At 44.1% G+C, this 23,547-nt stretch overlaps 1 protein-coding gene across 4 annotated transcripts in view; it reads right to left on the bottom strand.

Moving 5' to 3' along the window:
• The window catches only part of PRDM10 (PR/SET domain 10), a 69,302-nt gene that overhangs the window by 45,615 nt on the left and 140 nt on the right, over window positions 1–23,547 (bottom strand). For 2 of the 4 annotated variants that reach the window (XM_090027573.1, XM_090027576.1), the window contains exons 2-3: window positions 8,595–8,779; window positions 5,015–5,179 (exon numbers count right to left, since the gene is read on the bottom strand). In XM_090027573.1, coding sequence (XP_089883699.1) covers window positions 5,015–5,179; window positions 8,595–8,687 — 258 coding nt within the window. In that variant the 5' untranslated portion in view covers window positions 8,688–8,779. Of the gene's footprint in view, window positions 1–5,014; window positions 5,180–8,594; window positions 8,780–22,056; window positions 22,683–23,465; window positions 23,534–23,547 lie in introns of those variants that run through there. The other 2 variants (XM_090027574.1, XM_090027575.1) reach the window with 2 other exon arrangements.

Below are 23,547 nucleotides of genomic sequence, written 5' to 3'. Positions count from 1 at the left end.
ACTGGGGGTGGCATTAGGGAACAGTCAGAATGGAGTCACCAAGCAAGTTGTGCCTGACCAACCCGATTCCCTGATAAGGTGACAGGCTCTGTGAATTGGGGGCAGAGTAGTGGCCGCGATATACCTTGGCTTTAGCAGAATTTTGACACTGTGTTCCATAACATTCTCATTATCAACCAAAGGAAATAGAGACTAGATGAAAGCACTGCAATGTGGATATTAGGGATGTGCAAAACAGGCCCTATTTGATTCAGATTTGGCCCAAATCAGGGACACTGACTCGATTTGTTGATTTGGATCAGTGTCCCTGATTTAATTCGGCTAAATCCGAGTCTGAAGATTCAATGCTGATTTGGAGAATCAGCGATTCAGACATAGACACAGCTTTAAAAAATTTTTCTACATACCTAGAGGTACCGACGCAGCTTGTGATGCTGCGATGCTGGGGTGCATGGAGCATCCCACAGGAGTGCCCTCCGCATACTCAGTGGCAAACCCAGAAGTGGACTGGAAGTAGTTCCGGTCCACTTCCAGGTGTGCTGGGGAGCGCGCTGGGCACCCCTCCCCCTGTAACCCAGGAAGCACCAGTCACCAAACCAGGGGACCACCCCCCAGTGCTTCTGGTTCACTTCCGGGTCTGCTGCCAAGCACGCTGGGGAGCCCCCAGTGCTTCTGTGGGACACTCCACGTGCCCCAGCATCGCAGCCCCTGCTACACAGAAAAAACATTTAAAGCTGTGTCTATGTCCGAATCTCCGAATCTTTCCAAATCAATTAGGAGTGTTCCGATCCAATTCGGAGAGATTAACGGGTCCTCGGATTCAAATTGGATTTGGAGATTCGGTCACCCAACTGGGCCAAATCTCCACTGAACTGAATCAGGGACTGTAGCTTTGCATAGCCCTAATGGATATATAACTGGTCGAGTCATCATGCTCAGCAAGTAGTCATCAATGGCTCAACGTCTAGCTGGGAGAAGGTATCAAGTGGAGTTCTCCAGAGGTCTATCCTAGGTCTGGTACTGTTTAACATCTTCATTAATGGTTTGGATGACAGTATTGAGTGCATGCTTAGTGAATGGGGGATGGGGGGACTACTGCCACTGCTGGCCTGCTGAGCGGCCCTTGCAAAGCCAGCAGACCAAGTCACTTAAGGGAGCCCACCCCTGCCCCAGCCCTGGCATAATCTGTGGGCAAGGCAAGAGCCCCCAAGGGCACACTTGCCTGCCTGTACACTAATGCCAGGAGCCTGGGTAACAAGCAGGACGAGCTCATCCTCCTGCTCAGTGCAAAGAATTATGACGTCACTGGGGTAATGGAGACCTGGTGGGACTCCACCCATGACTGGACCACGGGTATAGAGGGCTATACCCTGTACAGGAGGGATGGTGTTGACAAAAGGGGCAGGGGTGTAGCTCTCTATGTGAAGGAAAGCTACATCTCCCTGCAAGCTGATGTTGGCGACCAGCATGGACAGCTAGAGACCCTCTGGGTAAAAATTCAGGGGGAATACGGCACAGGGGACACAACAGTGGGAGTCTACTACAGACCTCCCGCTCAAAGTCCCGAGCTTGACCAGGAGTTCGCCTGGGAACTGACTGAGGCCGCTTGCTCCAGGACCTTGGTTGTCATGGGGGACTTCAATTACCCGGACATCTCGTGGGAAGATCACTCAGCAAAATCTGAGCGGTCGCAAAGCTTTCTCTCGTGCGTGGATGACCTCTACCTGACTCAAGAAGTCTATGGGCCAACGAGAGGCAAAGCGCTGCTTGACCTGGTACTGGCTACGGGGGATGACCTAATCAGCGACCTAGTGATCGATGGGAAGCTGGGTGACAGCGACCACGAGCTGATCACCTTCACCATCCGCCGTAAAGCTGGCAAGTCAGTCAGCAACACAGAAGTCCTTGACTTCAGAAAAGCCAGCTTTGACAAGCTCAAGAGGCTTGTCGGTCAGGCCCTCAGGGACCGTGACCCCAGGGAGATGGGAGTTCAAGAAGAGTGGTTGCTTCTCAAGGAAGCGATCCTCAATGCACAAGCTAAATCTATTCCAACACGGAAGAAAGGCAGCAAGAGGACACAGCAGCCCTCCTGGCTCTCCAGGGACCTAGCGGACCTCCTGCGGCTAAAAAGGAGAGCCTACAAAGGATGGGGGATGGGATTCACCTCCAAGGAGGATTATTCTGTGCTGGTCTGGTCCTGCAGGGAGCAAACCAGGAAAGCCAAGGCTGCAACTGAACTCCAACTAGCTTCAAGCATCAAGGACAACAAAAAGTCCTTTTTCAGATATGTGGGGAGCCGGAGGAAAAGCAAGGGCAATGTTGGACCCCTGCTAAACCAGATGGGGCAACTGACAACTGACGCCCAGGAAAAAGCCAACCTATTCAATAGGTACTTTGCATCAGTCTTTCATCAGTCCCATGGGACGCCCATGCCTGCTATGGGACAGGGAGATCCAGGGATCCCCTACCCTCCATAAATGCTGACCTCGTGAAGGAACACCTTGAGAAGCTGGATACATTCAAGTCAGCTGGCCCTGACAACCTGCACCCCAGGGTACTCAAGGAGCTGGCGAGCGTCATAGCCCAGCCCCTGGCACAGATCTTTGAAAACTCCTGGCGCTCTGGTGTAGTGCCCGAAGACTGGAAGAAGGCCAATGTGGTGCCCATCTTCAAGAAAGGGAGGAGAGTGGATCCGGCTAACTACAGGCCCATTAGCCTGACTTCTATCCTGGGGAAGATCTTAGAAAAGTTTATTAAGGAGGCCATCCTTGATGGACTGGCCCAGGCTAACATCCTAAGGGATAGCCAGCACGGGTTTGTTGTGGGTAGGTCTTATTTGACCAATCTCATTTCCTTCTATGACCAGGTGACCCATCACCTGGACAAGGGAGAAGAGCTTGATGTCATATATCTTGACTTCAAAAAAGCTTTTGATCTGGTATGCCATGATCACCTCTTGGCCAAACTGCCCAGTTGTGGCCTTGGCTCCACCACGATCCGCTGGCTGGGAAACTGGCTCTGTGGTCGGACCCAGAGGGTTGTAATCGATGGCAGTCACTCATCATGGTGCCCTGTGACCAGTGGGGTCCCTCAAGGCTCTGTCCTGGGACCCATACTGTTCAACATCTTCATTAATGATGTGGACACTGGAGTCAGGAGTGGACTGGCCAAGTTCGCCGATGACACCAAACTTTGGGGCAAAGCATCCACGCCAGAAGACAGGCGGGTGATCCAGGCTGACCTGGACAAGCTCAGCAAATGGGCGGACGAGAACCTCATGGTGTTTAACACCGAAAAATGCAAGGTTCTCCACCTTGGGAGGAAAAACCTTCAGCACCCTTATAGGCTCGGCAGTGCTACGTTGGATAGCACTACAGAAGAAAGAGACTTGGGGGTCATCATTGACCACAAGATGAACATGAGCCTGCAATGCGATGCTGCGGCTAGTAAAGCGACCAAAACGCTGGCTTGCATCCATAGATGCTTCTCGCGCAAATCCTGGGACATCATTCTCCCCTTGTACTCGGCCTCGGTGAGGCCGCAGCTAGAGTACTGCGTCCAGTTTTGGGCTCCACAATTCAAAAAGGATGTGGAGAAGCTTGAGACAGTCTAGAGGAGAGCCACACGCACGATCAGAGGTCAGGAAAACAGATCTTACGATGACAGGCTGAGAGCCATGGGACTCTTTAGCCTGGAAAAGCGCAGGCTCAGGGGTGATCTGATGGCCACCTACAAGTTTATCAGGGGTAACCACCAGGATCTGGGGGAACGGTTGCTCACCAGAGCGCCCCAAGGGATGACGAGGTCGAACGGTCACGAACTCCTGCAAGACCGTTTCAGGCTGGACATAAGGAAGAATTTCTTTACTGTCCGAGCCCCCCCAAGGTCTGGAACAGTCTGCCAGCGGAAGTGGTTCAAGCACCTACATTGAACACCTTCAGGAGTAAATTGGATGCTTATCTTGCTGGGATCCTATGACCCCAGCTGACTTCCTGCCCTTTGGGCAGGGGGCTGGACTCGATGATCTCCCAAGGTCCCTTCCAGCCCTAATGTCTATGAAATCTATGAAATTTGCAGATGACACCAAGTTGGATGGAGTCATAGACACTTTGGAAGGTAGGGCTAGGATCCAGAATTACCTGGACAAACTGGAAGAATGGCCTGCAATCGGTTAGATCAGATTCAACATGGACAAGTGAAAAGTCCTGAACTTGGAATGGAATAATTACATCCAGAAATATAGACTGGGGAATGGATGGCTACGATGCAGTATTAGAGAGAATGATGTAGGGGTTACAGTGGGCCATAAACTGAATATAAATCAACAGTTGCAAAAAAAAAAAAAAAAAGCCAACAGCATCCTGGATCGTACCTTGCAAACAAAGGGAGGTGATTCTTCCTCTCTATTCAGTACTGATGAGACCTTACCTGGAGTACTCTGTCCAGTTTTGGGCCCCACACTTCAAGAAGGATGTGGACAAATTAGAGAGAGACCAGCACAGAGTGACAAAAATGATTAGGGGTCTGGGAGGCAAGACTTAGGAGGAAAGGCTGAAATAACTACGGTTATTTAGTCTGGAGAAGAGAAGACTGAATGGGGACTTGATAGCAGTCTTCAACTATCTGGAAGGTGATTATAGAGGGGATGGAGATACGTTTTTCTCAGCGGCCTTAGGGGAGAGGACTAGGAGCAATGGCCTCTAGCTGCAGCAAAGGAAATTTAGGTTGAATTTCAGGAAGAACTCTCCAACTATGAGAGTGATCATAGCTTGGGAACAGGAATTTCCATCCTTGGAAATTTTCAAGAGCAGGCCGGACAGACATTTTACTAGGACAATCCTGCCTTGAGCAGGAGGCTGAACTAGATGACCTTGTGAGGTCCCTTCCAGCCCTGTTTGCCTCCGATCCTATAATCACAATGCTTCAAAAGTAGATGGCTTTAATCCTGAACAAATATTTTTCCTTTTAGAGTCTGCACAGGGGGAAAAGGGACTGGATACACAACTGCACATGCCTGCGTGGCTTCCACAGGGTGGATGTAAACAAGTGTGTGCTCCGAGGTGTCCACTGAGGTGTAGGAGGTGCCATCTGCTGTATAGACCACCTGCTGTGGAGGACGGTCCTGATCATCACTGTACACAATCTGTGCCACTGTTCCACCTTCCGGGACAAAGTGCACCTGGAAGAGAAACGTAAGACAAGACATTTAAATACATATTTATAGACTTATGCCTATGTCTGAGCATCCATGAACAGACAGACAATGAAAAAACCTCTTGAATCCAAATGGCGGCCAATTATGAAAGCAAGCCAAAAATCATTGTGAAATTTGGATCAGAAAGTCTAAGGTAAATATGAGCAAGGCAGAAACCTGGACATAAAAAACATTACTGTTTTTCCTTTTCACTCTGCATGTTAACTAGAGATGTTATTTGGGGCCTTCCTTGAACTAGTTCTTAAATCATTCTTCTCCATTTTGAAATTTGCAAAACACAACTAATCTATACTTGAAATGTTAATATAACTTTCTGAATTTTTAATAGTTCATTCAATTAGCCTTATATTTGGTTAGTAACTATTTGGTTCTTATTTGCTGAATGGCTAAAAATTATTAACTCTGTAGATATGCTTCCAGTAATATCATTGCATCTCTGATATGTGTTTGATTGTTTCCCTGTAACATGCCCATGGAGTATTAGTAGAAAATATGGCCGTTTAATTAAGAAAAATATAATCAAAAGTATTAGTAATGAATCCTAAGATTGCTAAAGAAATACATCCCCAGGACAGCAGTTCAAATCTAACTAAGGTGATAATGAACAAAAAAGGTTATCTTCCACCTAGCTGTTCAACAGCCCATCTGCAATAAGCTGGTATTCTCAGGCTGATTGCTAACTAAAAAATACTCACTTCCTGAACTGAACGTTCAGCACTTGGGTAAACTGGGCCACTTAAATACAAATCTAACTTTAAGTATCCTTTTTCAAAATATTTTAGCCAGATTGTATGCAGATACTGTATTTTCACGGTTTTAAATAACATCTTGTTTTGTAAATATAAAATGCTATAAAGTAATTAAATTTTATTTACCATGTTGCAGGGTTGTTGGTTGTAGCCGTGTTGGTCTAAGGAGCAGAGAAGGTTCTTTGGGTAGATGCAATATCTTTTATTAGACCAACTAAATAGTACTTCCTCAAGCATAGGGAGACTCTGCTGGCAACACAACACCAGCAGAGTCTTCTTATGCCTAAAGAAGGGTGTTCGTGCCTGCAAGCTTGAAAAGAACATTTTGTTCCAACTATTTAGTTGGTCTAATAAAAGATATCATGTCTCTCCAAAGAACCTTGCCTGCTTAATTTTACTTAGTCTTTTGAGATTCCCCCTACCCCAGCCAGGAAAAGACTGACTACATTAGCATAGGTGCTAAATGTAGATTACACAAAATATCTTATAAAACCTATTAATAACAATGCACATAATACAATGCATTTAGAGGGCACAGTGTAAGTATCTGTTAATCCTTACAATTCCCAAGTGCAAGAGATAATGTTTAATGGGTACTGAAACCTAAGCATAGAGAAGTGTGGTTCCTTCAAGTCCAAAAAAATCAAGTAATTAGAAAAGCCAAATTCTTTGGACTTGCTCATGATCTTGGGCAGATACCAGATTGCCTCAAAAAATTACCTAAACTATTCAGGAAAGCTAAAATTAATAGAAATGCTTTAGTGAGCTACAATAAACTTTTTAAATTTTCATTTTAATCCTCCAACCTGCTCTAACCAACAGCATAACTGTATCTTATCAAGTTTTAAATCTTAAAAAACGACAGTGAATTGGAAAAAAGATAAAACATGAAATAAGCAATTTTACTTGAGTACTTTTAAAAAAGTTATTCCTCCTCCATTCTTGAACATGTTCTTTTAAATAAATGTTATTTTCACCTAGAAGACCTAAATAAATTACAAGCATAGCAAGAACATGCTATTTTACATCTTCCTGACCCTGACATAATTTAACAAAGACAGTAGCTTAGATATTCACTATTATTAAAAACTAAAATTTCACTTTATTATGAATATAGATAAACAGGAAGATATGTATGCACAGGGATCTCCAAAGTGTTTTATTATAGTAACTCATATATGGGGAAGATTTTCATTCACATCTGAAATGGAACCTTGTCACGGGTAGAACAGGACAGCTAGTCACATAGTTCAGCATCAATAAACTAAAGATTTAACTGCACAAATATCCAGTGTATCAATATTGTGGGCCAAAATCTTTTCTTATTTATGTGTAAAAAAGGTAAGCAGGATTTGGCCCTACAGGTCACTGCAGATTTTGTAGTTCTGTTGCCATCATCCCCTTTTCCAATTAACATTATGCTATAACTAGAGAATGAGCAGGAGAAAAATGAGTTGTGGTAATCCACCTATAGCCTCAGCTCCTACTAGGCAGGATGCCAAAAATGAGATGCCACTAACAGCAGATTGTACAAATCTTTATATTATGTCCCCATTCCTACATGTTTGTATTAGAGCTGTGCAAAGCTTCGGTATTAGATTCGGTGGAGATTTGGCCCGGTTCAGCGGTCGAATCTCCAAATCGAATCAGAGGACCCTTTAATCTCTCCGAATCAATTCAGAGATTTGGACAGATTCAGTGATTCGGACATAGACACAGCTTTAAATATTTTTTCTACATACATCTAGGTAGCAGGGACTCTGAACGCTGCAGTGCTGGGACAGATGCAGCATCCCACAGAAGCACGGGAGGCTCACCAGCGTGCTTGGCAGCAGACCCAGAAGCAGACTAGAAGCACTTCTGGATCTACTGGGGAGCATGCTGAGGGGCCCCCTCAGTGCTCCCCTGGCTTGGCAATTGGTGCATCCTTGGTCTAGGGGGGCACCTGGGATGCCCCTGCGGCTGACTGCTGGGCCGGGGGGTGGGGGGCCTGCATGCTCCCCGGCAGATCTGGAAGTGGACTGGAAGTAGTTCCAGTTCACTTCTGGGTTGGCTGCTGAGCACCTTGGAGAGCACCCCGCGCTGCTGTGGGTCGCCCCATCTGTCCCAGCACCACAGTGATCACAAGCTGCGCCTGCTACCTCAAGGTATGTAGAAAAAACTTTTAAAAGCTGTGCCTGTATCGCTGATTCACCAAATCAGCATTGAATTGTCAGATTCAAATTCAGCCAAATCGAAACAGGGACAGTGATCCGAATCAACAGATCAAATCACTGTCCCCAGTTCAGGCCGAATCCAAATCCAAATTGAATAGGGTCCCCTTCACACACCCCTAGCTTGTATCAGCAGTGAAATCATGGACAATGTGGGTATTTAAATGATGGTAGGTTTTATTTTAGTTCTCTCTTTGGGTTGTTTGCAAACTCAGGCACAGCATTAACTTCCACTCCATCTGCTTTCTGAAGCTTAACTTTGCAAACATAATGGCCAGGTTGAGACTTCTTAAATGAAAGCTTAGTTCTTGAAGCAGAAGCTGGCAGGCTTCAGAGAAACTACCCATTGGCTGAGCTCCTGTAAGCAAGCCCAACTACAGAAAGTCATTACAGAGAGTTCTCAGAGCAGCTAGTCACCTGAGCAGTATTCTGCTCCTGCTCAGCAGATTCAGACCATACTTGTGGACTTTCCTCTTTTGAGTCCATATCATCCCTGTTGTGGTGCTCCATAATGACAAACCAATTACTGGCGCAGCGGTTGGAGATTCATCTGTTTGCTATCTTTCTACTCACAGAGGACACAGCGATCTTCTGTAACATGGCTATAAAGAGAGAACAGAGAGACAAGATATTAAATGGGTGAATACACTGTGGTCATTTTTTATTACAAGAGTAACACCTTATTGTCCCCTTTTTATCTATCACATGGAGGAACATACTATAAGGAGAGGAAACATCTTGATTTTATTAACATATTTGTTCTGTTTCCATTCCTAGATACAGCTGTATTTTCCATTTGCCACTGATGAGTAGGTAGACCAATAACTGAAATCAGCAGACTTTTAGGAGGTGTGGCAGAAATAACTGCTTAGAAGCAACCCTCCCTTCCTGAAACACTGAATGAGGTAACTGTTTTGAGGGAGTTTAACAAGGTTCATCCCACTTTCCCTCCCTCAAGCTCCTTACATTACAGTGATCATGTTTCACCTAAGAGGAACCAGGGATCAGATTCTTTGCTACTGCCTGCCTTCAGCAGAGGGGATCAACAGTGTTCTCTCTACTGTTCTCACAGTAACTAATGGCCCAGATATCATGATATTGGATTGAGAAACAAATCCAGGTCTTTGACAAGAAAATGCTATGTTCAGACAGCCACTGTTTTCTCAATTTAATTTTTTCTATTTTGGTAGAACACTCAGTTAAACTGGTTGTAAGGTAGCTTTCCCCATGCACAGATCTGCATTCTCAAGTTGGCATTCAAATACTGCTAAAATAGAAAATTTTGAGCGAGAGAGGAAGAGAGAGAGAGAGAGAGAACAATGGAGCTTAAATTCTAATTGATGTAAGCCTAGAAATCTTGACAAATTGCTTCCAGGCTAGGTTTTATTCACCCTTGTGATTTTATTGGACCCTCTCAATCTGCCATTGGGAATCTCAGAAGCATAATTTACAGCTCTGCTGATTGGTTTAGTCAGTCATTCAGCACCTTCCCAGTCCTTCGTCTCCAATGTCACATTAAATCACAGACTTGGGTATTAGCGTGAGGCCAAGCCTGTTTGATTTTTCAGCAAGTCCAATTAACTTTATTTTATACTGACTGCCTTGCTGGTCTGAGCTGCTGCCAGTACCCGCCTGTGCACCGGGAAGAAAGCAGAAGGCCCCTCACTGATGCTTTTGTTCATTTGCATTTTAAATGCAAATTATTTTAGTCATAATTTATTCCCATAAATACTGGCATTTGGCTTGTTGCTGACAAGCTAAAAAAAAAGAAGGAACAAACCCAGGCACCTTCTACCTTCTGTTAATCTCATCAGCAACAAAGGAGCCCCATGGAACCTGAGCACATACATAGTACAGGCCTTCCCTAGAAGACACAAATCCAAGATACAGAAAAGTGTCACCATAACATCATTCAGTTGAATGATGGGAGGGTGGGAAATCAATACCCTTTCTATTTTTAATAAGCAACTCAGAAAAGTGGTTTTTATGACCCGTTAGACAGCATGTCATATTGAAAACAGCCTCTCACTGGCTCCCCCACGATGAGCAACACATCATATACATGTCACGTGATGCTTCTGCGGTAGGGTGTGTGATGTGACTTCATGTTAGCTTCATGCTATTAGGCTTTGGAGAAAAAGTAAAAGAAACGCTGCATTCGTGAGTAAGCCCATAAACATAATGCAGGCAAAGAACAAACAAGGGTGGGGGGGAAACAATCAATGACAGGTCAGTGAGTGACACTTAAGCCAGGTGTGATTACATTTAACGTAAATTGTTAGGGAGATAGAAGTTGAGGTGCACTGAACAATGGTTAGGCCATCGTCTATCCAGCTACTCGGAGCATCTATGTTATAACCCAGAAGTGTTAGAAAAGAAAGAGTTTACAAATAGATAATAATTGCCCCACTATACCATCTTTCACCCAAACTCTCTCATGGTGATTTATGATGTAAGCAAGCATTTTTATACAGCTTTCTTCAAATGTATTATTGTTCCCTTCATTGAAAGAATTCTTTTTTTGTTGGTTAGGCATATGATTACCAAGGTGTATAGATAACAGTCTCTGTAGAACATGACAGCATTGCTAACGTCAATGACAAAGTGTGAACAACCCCACATTTGGTTATAGCTCCTATTATCATGCCTATCTTTCCTGAGAGTCCTTTCTTTCAACTTACTCTGTATTTTGGCCATTGGTGATAAGTAAGCAATAAGTAATTCAATTACTTGGACTAGCAACAGCGAGTCTTTTAATCCAATAACTAACTGCCTAAAACAATCAAAATAAATGCTGGAAGTTTTATTTTTAATTTTGTGATTTGATTAGTAAAGATTTAATTATCCAAGCCAAGGACTGAATTAAGTGGCAAGCATGGATATATCAAGCTCCAGATGGTATGAAAGAGGCAGGGCTTTTCTGGAGCTAGGATGGCAGTTGCTGACTCACTGCGTCAGGAATGTCTTTTTGACCTTGAGGATAAAAGGAGGTGGAAGTGCCAATTTGATCCTCGGGAACCTGGCCTTAGGATGGATAAGCCATTGCAAGGAAATACGGGAAGAAGCCAAACCAGAGGAGAAAGTTTAGGGCAACATTTACAATTTTGCTGCGGCTCTGAGAGTTCCCAATAAAGTCAAGAAAAAGTTATTCTACAATTAATGAGTCAGAGACTCAGCTTCGGTAATAGCCTGCTATAGCTGCACTTGAACTATGCTATGTTAATTTACACTGGCCAAAGAACTGGCCTGCTGTGAGGAGATCTTGATCAGAGCACACTTGTTTACAGATGGGCAAAGCTGACTTACAAGAGAGTACACTAGGGCAGAGCAATTAGGTGATAAGTCCAAGGTCCTGTGTGGAATCCAAGGATCCTTGATCAAACTGGTTTGGCACACCAACTCCTTGGAGCATGCGGGATTTGTTGATTACTTTAATTACCTCAAAAGCAATCTGGTTAGCAAGATGAAGGTGTATAGCTCCAAAATGCCAAAAATTGGCATAATATTAGGGGGTTTTTTGTGTGTATTGCTACAATAATCAGCAAAATATGCAGCACAGTACATCTCCCTGGAACCACAGTTCTCAAGCCAAAGTCTCTGTTGGCTCCAGAACTGGGTCTGGAAAGGGGTTTCCTTCTAAGCTTTCCAAAGAAAGGTTTGGCAAAAAAGTTTAAATGATTGCAATTTTTGATTGTGCTCAAACCACGACTGTAGCTGGGAGCTTTCTTGACAGGCTTAGTATAGAGGCCAAAGACTGAAAGTGCAGTACAAAATTAATTTCCCAGTAGACAGGCCATGTGAACAAAGAGGAGACATACTGGCAGTGTGGTATGTGTAGCTTCTACTGATGCTACCCAGAAAGCATTCTGAGGCTAAACAGAGAATGTCAGTCTTCCGAGAACTTGCTCCTAAATCAGTTTGATAGGAGTGAGGGCATCCTTTGTTTTCCATTAGGCCCTTTATGTGTTTTGTGCACCAAAATAGCTCCATTAGGACAAACCTATCCGCCACCTGTATGAAAAAGAGTGGTATGCATGGCTTCAAGTCAGAAATGACTCTGCAAGTCACTTTTTATATCACTGCAGTACCTCCCACCCTGTGTACCTGCACCAATGCCATAAGGCTGGTGCAAAATGCTCATTGGGCAAATGAGACTTTTCAAAAAAGTATGTGCAGCTGTAGAAAGTATGAAAACAATTGAGCTGGAAACCATGTTGTGCCCTACATTACTGAAAGGGACACTGCCATGAAATACCTGAACAGGTTTTAAGCCTGAGCTTATGGGGGCTGATGCGGACACAGGTCAAAATACCTTTTCTTGACAGCCTTTATGAACCTTAGGGTTGCCAACTCTGACTGAAGCAACTCTGGGAGATTTTTTTCCCCCAATGTGACGTAATGTTATTAACGGTACTGTTCAACTCGTTCACAATATCTATTTTCCAAATTCCTTTCAGTAGTCACCGATGCCAATTCCAGTAGACTCCCAGCTAATCCAGGAGGGTTGGCAACCCTACCACCCTGAGGCTCCTATTCTTGCCTTCAAATTCCTCCACAATATCAGTTGTAATCCCTACAAAAAAATCAGTTATGTCTCTGGACTCTTAGATTCTCCACTTTTCTCAGTTCTCCCACAAGTGCTGTCTCCACGCATAGTAAAGCAATAGATGCCCAAGTTTGAATGTGACTAAGGAAGTATTAAAGAGTAGAGTGAGCTGGGTCAATTCATCTAGCAATGGGTGTATCTACATGTGCCCCTACGACGCCATTGTAACAGCCGTTACTGCGTCGTGCCGGTGGCATATGGTTATTTTTAGCTGCACTATATTTAGCTGCACGGTTATTTTTAGACGCTTGTGGCTACGGTGAAGTAGTTGTGGCATCCTGGTTTTTGTCTGCCAATGCTATGGCAATGTAGTACCTTGTGTAGACATGCGCACTGAAAACTCTTAGTATCCTTTATATGCTTTACATCCAATAAGCTGTTTACAGTAAATCAGCTGCACCAGCCTGGTGGTAATTGGTGAGTTACCACTTATTTCATAACGGTCCCACTTTAGGGTGACTGAACTGTTGATTTTGCCCCACTCAGATCCTACATAAAGACTACATACAACAATAATTTGCACAAAAATCTAACACAAATTTGCAAGGATGTTCAACTATATGTTAAGTTTGACATTACAACTAGGGCTATCAATGTACCTCACACAAATATTTTCCTGGGCCTCTACACTTTTTTGAAGGTGATTTCTCATTTTTCTAGGATAGCCAGACATCTGATATAATAAGAGAGCATTCTCTGCTCTCTCTCTATACTACCCATCTGTAGATCATTCTCAACCTGTGTGTATTTCTCTCTCCAATTTCTTGCCATTTTTCTATACAACCTGTAAAAGTTTGACATCTTAGGAAAATATGAATGGCAATGCTAGAGTGTCAGTGAGAGATTCTGCTGCATCAGAAGGATGGATGCAGATGCTATGTGATCAGAGGTAACAATCAATTGCTTGCATCTTTGAGGCTTACATTCACGCTAAACTATGTGAATGTGATGTGCGCGGGAGGTGATGCCAGTGGGCAAGATGCTAAACTAGCCACAGCAACCATGAAGGGATCAATTCCCTCCTCAAAATAGCAGTTATGCCTCACTCTGTACAAAATCAGGTGATGACACGATGACTGCAATGATAATGGATATAAATACTTCATAACATCAGCTCACTGTGAAAGCAAGACATCAATAAGACATGGCAGAAACAACCAAGCAGATGAGGAGAAAACCCACACATTTTCCTTTATTTTTAGGAAAGCTCCCACAATACTGTTTTGTGTACACGTATCCAAATACCTGTGAGCAGTCTCCAACAAGAGAGAGCTCATGAAATGATCAGCCTTGACTATTTAACCCCCTGTTCTGTTCTGGTGCAAACCCTGCATCCAGCTTTCCAGGTGTCAGTACATGACAACTGCTCCTAAACATGTAAAGAAATACAACTTAATCAACAAAATCCTCCAGCCACTCCACTGGCTCTTTGTTCATTTTGGATGCAATTTAAAATTGTCCTTGTCTTGAAACTCTCTGGGAACTTACTCTTCCCAGAGCCAAAGACTTTGTCCCACTTTTTTAACACTTGCCTTTTTTTGTCCATTCCAAGATCTCATCAAAGTTGATGCTTCTATTTTGCAGCTTCTGCCGTCTGGCAAGTTTCTCTGGGCATCTTTGCCTGCGTAATTCTCCATACCTTTAGAAATCTTACCCAGAAATCCATTTTTACACTTTTGATACTGTCTTACTTTGCTTTCCTATTTTATTCTTTAGCTGTGCCATGTGTTATTTGTAATAGCAATTATATTAATTCTGCAAAATTTTTGGTAAGGCGACAAACAATACAATTTATTCTATTACCAGTAATAGTCCTCAACAATTGAAAGGGTGGTTGAGGTGAAGCCAAATATGAGCGAGCACCCCCAAAATGACTTTGAAAACGAAAAAGGTACAAAATGTGGAGTTAAACCCGAGACTCTGAGTGATGTGTGGTCCTGCAATAGCAGCTGAATAGACCAGTCAGGAAGCAGCAGGACCCAGGAGGGTACTTGCCTTCTTGGGTGCCATGTCTCCAGCCACTCTCTTCCTGCTCTGCTCTCACTCCTAACCAATTCTAGTAAAGCTTTCATCTTTCACTGCACTCAACTCTGGAGCATGGGAAAGAGATATGGCCTGAATCAAGCTCTTGCCAGGAGTAGAAGCATCCCCACTATGAATTCAGTAGTCCCTTTGTCAGTGTTGCCATCCCCAGCACAAGCCCCCTACCCATATTTAGCATTCTGGGCTGGCTCCCAAACCAAACACACCAATACCCAACAGATTTATCTCTAAACCACAACAGCACCTTGCACTAGTTGCCCCATTACAAAACATCCATTACCCCTTTCCCACACATACAATCCAGCAACAGCCTCACCCAAAGTAGGCACATTTCTTGCTACAAACTCAATGACGAGGCAGAAAAACATGCCATTTCAGTTCATCGCAGCATGACACCTATGTTAGCTTCTGGGTTCCAGATGATAAAAACTTTTGCTGTACTGGCTTCAATCATTTATTTGTTTAACTTTCCATCATTAAAAGAAAAGATGGAAGGATTTTAGGATAATATATACAAGACAAAAAAATTAGCATAATGGAAGCTTTTAGTGCATTGATTTAAAAACCCTGAATCTCAAGGAAGACGCATTGTATTCCTTTTTTGATACACTGAATAATGATTCCCTCAATGTCCAATGCAAAGAATGCACACTGTCTGTGTCACTGGTGGCATAAGTTGAGGTCAAAGAGAAAGGAAAGAGACCCGTCTTTTTTGTACCACCATTGGTGAAAAAAAGAATGTGCTGAGAGGAGTGTATTCAGGAGTCCTGATGCACAGCAATAGTTGCATCGATTCAGGTAGTGCATTCAGTAAGGCCCTAATGTAAGAAAACGTCACTACAAAAAGAAACTAATCAACCATATATTGATGCAACAGAAAATGAAAACTGATCCCTGTGACTTCAGTCGTGCTGATACTGCAATGCCAGGGAGAGAAGATGTGTAGTGGATTAGTTGCTAAATACTCACAAGCTTTTAATTTTTAATTTCCTCCCTTAACTAATTCTCTCAATCACAGGACCCTAATATTATACTTCTGGAAAATAATAATTCAATTAAGAGCTGAACAGGGATTTGAACAGACTGCTTTATATTTATTTAAGATGCACAGAATAGTAGCTGCTTTCTACTTTTGGAGTTACAATGCCCACATACCTTTACCTACAAGTGAATTCTGCCAGTACCATCTGTCCTTTACAGGAAAATTGATATGCTAATATTTAAATATTTTCCATACCACAAAAGTGCACAAAAAGTAAAAAAGCAAACAAAAACACATCCTTCTGAACACCTGAAAATTTAAGAAGCTAGCAGTGAAGAACAACATGCTTCACTTCTAGTCTGCTAGCTTGAATCCAGCTTCTTTGGGGGCTGTGAGTTGTTAGCGTTGGATTACTGGAATGTGAATTATTGATGGGGGTTGAAATCTTGACCCAAGAGCTGTGCTACTGACTTCAAAGTGCAGTTAGTTCAGATTTCAGCAAACCAGTCATCTACATCAGTGGCCTCCAAACTTTTTTGATCACGCACCCATATCAGTAAAACATTTTTGAGCACGCACCCCCAATATATGTATATTTATATAAATAGAAATAGAAATAGAAGTTCTAATATTTCCTTCCCGCACTCCAATGGATCGTCTTACGCACCCCATTTTGGAGACCACTGATCTACGTCACCAAAACCACAGCCCAGTTAACCATCTTGCTGGCAGCTTATAAGAGTAAATGAGGGGTGTACTCAAAGCCCTGGGTTCGGTAGTGTGGCATTATAGTGTACTCTACTTGTACACATACCGTGGTGCCAGTCCCAATATTTTGACTACTGCCTACATTACAAAACATATCGGTTATCTGCACCCTGGTTAAGTGCATAGACGACTCGCATGCACAGCATCTTTCAAGCCCATCATCAACTTTGTAACATGTTTATCTGCATAGGAGTTGGTACCGGAAAAGGGAAAGGGGAAGCAGTTGTCTAAGGATTGGTACTGGAAATCTTGGAAATGAGGAGAGCCAGCAAATTTCAGGTCTAATACCTCCACTCATTTTCAAGTCTTCCAATAGTAGCCCTAAAACCATCATAAGCCCTGAAAATGAAGGGAGCTAATCAGTTTGGGAGCTGTTAATACCACAGAACCATGGATGAATGTTTTGATTACACTTGGGTATGTGCAGAGCCAATTTTTCAGTCCTGAGGCTAAGCACGCACGCTTATATCAAGTACACTATATTGCTGCTGCTTACGGAGGCATACAGATCCAATACTAGCTTGCCCTAAATTCTTAAGGAGAAAGACTGAAAACTCCATTCTGATGGATCCATTCCATTCGACAAAGATATGGAGTGTCCCTTTGTTACCAAAGTGTCCAAGAGAGGCTGTGTTTATTGCTGACTCTGAAAAAGGACATCACTTTAACGAATGAGATTTATTGCCACCTGCCTGGCTGGCCTAGACCATGGGCATGGCCTGAATTAAGCTAAAGCCAACTTTACTTCTGATTGAGCATCTAGGCAGAGGTCTATGCACTTTACCCAAAACACTTTAAAGTCACAACTTCAGTTCATTTGGCTTAACCTCTATGGGCAAACCCTAATGCATCCTGAGCTGCTTGGCTGCCACACCATCCCAAACAAAACAAACTATCCTGGCAAAAATGCAATTTTGCTGGTATAACTGGTGTTATGTTTAGTAACGTTAAATTGGGCCTTATACCAGTTGTTAATTTTAAGACTAAGCCACAGTTACTCTGGGTCCCAACACTGGACCTACCCCATTAGTTTCTGCCAGCACAGGTTTGTCAGTCAGGGTATGAAGAGGAATGATCTCTGACAGATACAGCTCTGCTGTCAGAAGCTATCCTGGCATAACTGCAAGTTCACTGGAATAGCTTACTTAGCTCAGCGTGGACGGATAATGAAGGAAGAACGCTTTGCTGGTCAGCTTCACCCAGGTATGTGACTGTCTACAGAGCAAAGACCTACTTTATGGCAGCCTGACCGCACAAGTATTCCTCCTCCTCCTCTAGTTAGGGAAGTAGAAAAAAGCAGTTAGTTTCTTTTATCTCCTTGCAAGGAAATTAGACATAGTCAATAATACAAAGGCTTTACTGGTAACAGCTTTGCCAGCATGGCTCTACTGAAAAATCCCCCAAAGGTGCTTTTCTGTCAATATAGCTTTATCCACACCAGGTGGGGAAGAAAGGGGACTACTGGCATAACTGTAGAAATTAAGAACGTACATTTTTTCACACTCCCTTCCCAGCCTAACATTGTGCAGACCTGTTCTCAAATCAAAGCCATTTAGCTAGAGATAGCATTATTATCCTGGGCTAAGCTCAATGTTTATTTTCTTCTTCCCAGAGTTTCTGATGAGGCCGTTCTTGACAACAAAATAACACTGAACAGTAGCTATATTTCTTCAAGACTTGTGTCTGTTTATATTCCTTTATATGCTCTTATACACTGCTTATTTGCACTTGGGGAGAGATGTTTGCTTTCAACAATGGGAACACGCAGGGGAACTGATAAAAATACTACAGCCGTATCCTGACAGTGGTAGTGGCCCCTTTGAGTGTTTTTAGAGACAGAGAAAGTAATATTCTGTGGCTTCCAAAACGTATTGTTGTCCCTGCTCCAAGAGGATAAGCATGGGAGAAGATTGGAACTGCCTGAATGATCCACCTTCAGCTCAGAAAGTCACAGGACACTGCAGTACCTCAAATGAGAATCCCATTTACAAAACTGGTGCATGGAAGGGCTGGTCTGATTTTACTCTAGGGTATGGAAGAGGTCTGCATAGATAGGGTTTCCCTGAACATCAATGGTTATTAACTTAATGCTACAAGCGCTGAGCACTAAGCACTCTCTTTCACTGCTAACCATATGCAAGATGGCTATAAAAGCTAGGCTTTATATTGAATTATGCTGCTGGTCTTCTTCCAGCTGTTAATATAAGAATGATTTATCATGCACAAAAGTAGAACTACACGTGTCCACAAGAAACTCTATCCTACACTTAAGTTAATTATCCCAGCACACCTAAAAGGCAAAACTAGTGCATTTCCTGAGATCCTTTGGCAAGAATTTGCTCTTATATCAGCAAAAAGGCTGAGAAGTACAATAGACTTATAACCTCATTGACTACTGAGTCACCACTGCGGTCTTCCTTCTGCATTCTCATTCATCAAATGTTCATATTGCTTCAAGGAACTCTGGCTCTAGTGCATTTTGGCTGGATGCTAATCAGGTAATGCATGACCACAGTATTTATGTTTTACTGGTGGGCTAGAGATGGAAATAACATATTCAGCTGGGACAAGAGAATCTATTTATTTCTGTGGAAGGAGGAATGGCTGCAATTTATTCAGCTGTATAATAAAGAAAATAATTCAGCCAAACACAAACAGTTTTTTACTCAAATTGTGTGTAATGGATTGATCTATCCAAGTGCTTTTATCACATCCATCATCATATAATCTGAGTACCTACAATTACATTATGATGTTCCTAAACACTCTCCCACAGTTTATTAGATTTGCTGCTAAAAATCTATTCATTTATACCACTGAATATAAAGAATCAACGCTCTGAATGAGGCCCAGGAGGACAGACAAACATCCTAATGAGGAAATGTTTTTCAAAAAGCAGATCCTACAAACTGGCTACCATGAATTATGGCAAAAATCTGCTTACAAAGAAATATGATTTCCTCTACCACCTGTAATTTTTACTTCACTAACACTCTGAGACGATCCTTGCCTCTTTTGATTGGACTAAAGTGATTTCATCAACCAAATTCCTGCCAGAGTTTATGCTTTCATTTATCATCTACCTTCTTTTCAGTTGCTATTCAAATACATATCTACCTCTGTAACAGCTCTCTCCCTCCAGTTCTTGGCTTCCTGATTTTTATACTCCGTTTAATTTGGTACAGCCTCCATCATACCCACTTCTTCCTCAAAAATTTCCTACTCTGATCTCACCGAGCCATGCAGGTTTCTGGCCTTTGGGCCCATCACACTTCCTTCCCATCCTTAGAATACAAGCAGCTTGAGGAAGGGGGACCTCGTCTATCACATTTTCCAGACACATAAATATAAAAGTAGTGTAACAAGGAAACTAAATTTAAAAGATGTACTTGCTTTATAGTATATGTATAAAAAAGGAAAATAAAGGTCATTGCCAAATATGTGCCCCTGAGGTGCTGTGTACAGAATATCTAAAACACAATGCACAAAGGATTTGAAAAAAGGACAGGATAGAAACGCGCTGGCCCAGGGGTAGGCAAAATCAAGTCCACAGGCCAGATGCAGCCTGCCAGGCCATTGTATCTGGCCTGTCGGGCCCCTAAAACATTTACAAAGTAAGTATTAATCTGCCTCTGGCTGCCTGTCATGCAGCCCTAATTGCCTTGGTACTGCATTTCTCCTCTCAGTGTTTCTATCCTTTCTCTTTCTTTCAGTTAAGTCAATAGTTTTAAACCCCTCCAACTGCTGGGAAGACAAAAGCTGTGGCACTACCACAGGTGTGTAACTTGAACCTTTCAGAGACTGCAAAATGGCTCCCTGTTGAAAGTGAAAACAAACAAACAAAAAATCAGGAGAAAGCAGTAATTTCCAACTTCATACCTGAAGTGATCAGGATTATCACAAAGATTCAAAGTCATACTGAGTCTGTGCATTAGAATGATTTGATTTTCCATGCTATTTGTCAATTATAGCAGGTGGATGCTTACTACAGCACGTCAGAAAAGGCGATTCAAGGTACTTCCACTTATGGACTGCAGTGCACTTTCACTTCTGTATGCTTCAGATAACCCATAAATAAGAGTGGCAAATTAATCTATTAACATCTTCCAGTTAAAAACAAAATCCCTAATCTTAAAACAGCCTCACTCCCCAGCTGCCTTAACAAGTCAATTATGATTCAGTTTGCACAGCTGGCAATGGTTGCAGGTGGCCAAAAACACATTATAAAGGTGGCTACTTATTACACTGCAAATTAATATAGAGGAGATTGTACAGAGATATTCTTTGAAAGCTAGTAATGCAAGTGCTCAGAGACAGCTGTTGGCTATAAACACAGGTTTCATTACACAATCTTGTCAAATTTAATACATTAGTAGTAGCCACACATACAATCCACTATCCCATTCATACGGACATAGCTTTTTAAAGATGCTTCCATATACTTAATTCAGGGAATAATTATGGGTGTCCATAGAACTAACAGTCCATTCATATGCCTCAAGGATTCACTGGGAAAAGTGGACACATCTCTAGGGTATAATTCCAACAATTCAGGAGTCATATTTTTTTATTTTAGGATCAGTTTGAATAATATGCGTATTTTTAATTATTAAGAATGAAGGAGTTAGCTGACCTGATATTTACTGTGTTTCCATAATAAAGACACAGACTACAGAAAAAACACCTACAACAGCTCACTTTAATCAGGACGTGCATTTTGGCAAGCATTTCAAGCATATCCAGAAGCCCAACACATAACTGTAATAATGAAACATTTGTAAGAAGATGGGGAAGCCATACAGGAGTTGTATCTTTTATTCCCATTAAAACAATGATAGAACATCATACATAAATACATATAACAAAAGACATATCTCAAAGCAAGAAACAGGCAATCATGCAACATAATACATTTGCAATGTATTGCATGTTAAATACTGAAGCTGCTTCAATCTATTGAATGGTTAAAGCCATCAAAACACTGATATCTCATTTTTTTCCATACCGTTTTGCCAATAATTTGTATGCCTGATTTATGCAAAGTAATAGCTGTCTATTGGCTGCTGTATGCACAACATCACTCAGCTGCTATGCCAGTCTGACCTCAGAGATTCAGATTCCACTGAAGTTACAAAGGTCAAGCTGCAGCATTCCCGCATCATATAGAGAAAATATAGTAGAAACTGATGAGGAAAGATGCACGAGCTGGTACCAAAACAAATATTCCCTTGATGGAGTTTACACCTTCGACTTTTCTTTCAGAAACAACTTCAATATTTAGCACACAATACACTGCAAATGCATTATGCTGCATAAGTGCCTTTTGCTTAGTTGGAGATATATGCATGGTTATAATTTGCCAGGCCTCCAGAGGACCTGAGGCATAACGTGCTAAATACAAACACAAGAGTGTGTGCAGTGATCAGATAAAAAGTCTCCTGAGCACTTTTTCCTTGCTCAGACACTGGTGCTACACCTACCGCAATTATGTCAAACATCCCAATACATGGGCTTCTTGTAAAATGTCACCTTACCACTGCACCGACCAGGCAGTGATGGTTCCCAACAGAAAAAAAAAAAAAAAAAAAGAAATCAACACAATCCCAAAAACATGGGGAAAGGCAGTCACTATTCCAGGACTTCCCATTGCAGTGTTGCTGGGGCAGCCCATCATTTAGAGCAGGGTTGCCCAACTTCTACGTGCCCAGCGCTGTACGCCACATCGACTCATCCCCGCCCCCAGGCACCACTCCTGCCATAGCAGGCGGATGGGCCAAGTCCCTGAACAACATGCATGCTCCCAAGGCAGGATTGAGGTATCACCCCCACCTTTTTCTGACTCCCCCAGACTCACGCCTAGCTCCCAGCTGCACTGCCTGCCCCCCAACAGGACATGGAGGGAGGGGAGGAGGAAGAAGGAGCCCCACAGCAACAGGGCAGCTGGGCAAGGGGGGTAGCGCACAATCATGAACTGCACGACACCTAGGCCGCCAGTCGGACACGTCTCAGAGGGCCGCACTGCTCCTACAGGTTGGGCGACACATGGCCCCTCAACCAGCATTCCCCAGGTGCCCCCCAGGGGTCAGAGACCACAAAGGCCCAAGACCAGGCCAGGCCCAGGACCCCCCCACCCAGGCAACCTCGCTCAAAGGCCAGACACCAGCCCCCCAATCCCAGCAGCCCCCCAAAATGCACCCGTTCAAAGCATCCCCCTACCAGCAGCCAATCAGAGGAAGGGGCGCAACCCTCCCCCCCAAAACAAGCCAATGGGAGAAAGGGGCGCGAGGTCCCCGACCAATCAGAGGGCGCAGCCCCTGGCCCGCAAGCCCCAGGGTCCCCCAAGAGCAGGCGAGGCGCCAGGGCCCCCGCCCCAACCACTGTGCGGGGGGGAGGCAGGGTGCGGGCTGAGCCGCGGGCGCCGAGTGGAGGGAAGGGGACAGCGCCCAGGGAAAGGGACGTGGGTCCAGGAGGCCGCGGGGATGGGGGCGCGGGCCACGCTGGGCGCAAGGCGCCCGCAGAGCTGGGGGCAGTAAGATGGCTTCGCCACCCCCAGCCAAGGAGGTGCCGGGGTCCGGACTATACCATCCAGGCGGGGGGGACACAGGCGGGGGCAGCCCCTTCTCCCCCTGTCCGGGGCGGGTGGGGGATCCCGCGCCGGGCGGGGAGGGGGGAGCGGACTGTACCTCTCCCGCGGGGCGGGGGGGGAACGAGTGCGCCAACTCCCCCCCCACCCGCGGGAGCGAACGGTTTGTCCCGGCCCCGGCGCTAAGGCGCCGCCGGCCCCAGGCGCCATCTTGGGTGCGACTAAAACAACGAGCCCGAAACCCTCGGCTGGTCCCTGCAGTGCCCCCGCGCCGGGCTTCCCCCCCGGGCCGTCCCATCGCGTTACCTGAGGGGGTCCCGTGCGGGAGCCGCGCCCCGGCCGCCGCCGCAGGCCCCGTGGCGGCCCCAAACCCCCCACCTGTCCTCAC

The sequence above is a fragment of the Crocodylus siamensis genome, chromosome 14 (genome assembly GCF_052110815.1).
Source record: "Crocodylus siamensis isolate JL-2025a chromosome 14, ASM5211081v1, whole genome shotgun sequence".
Taxonomy (NCBI): Eukaryota; Metazoa; Chordata; order Crocodylia; family Crocodylidae; genus Crocodylus; species Crocodylus siamensis.
Note: the sequence above shows the minus strand (reverse complement) of the source record. Positions and strands in the feature narration are given on the sequence as shown.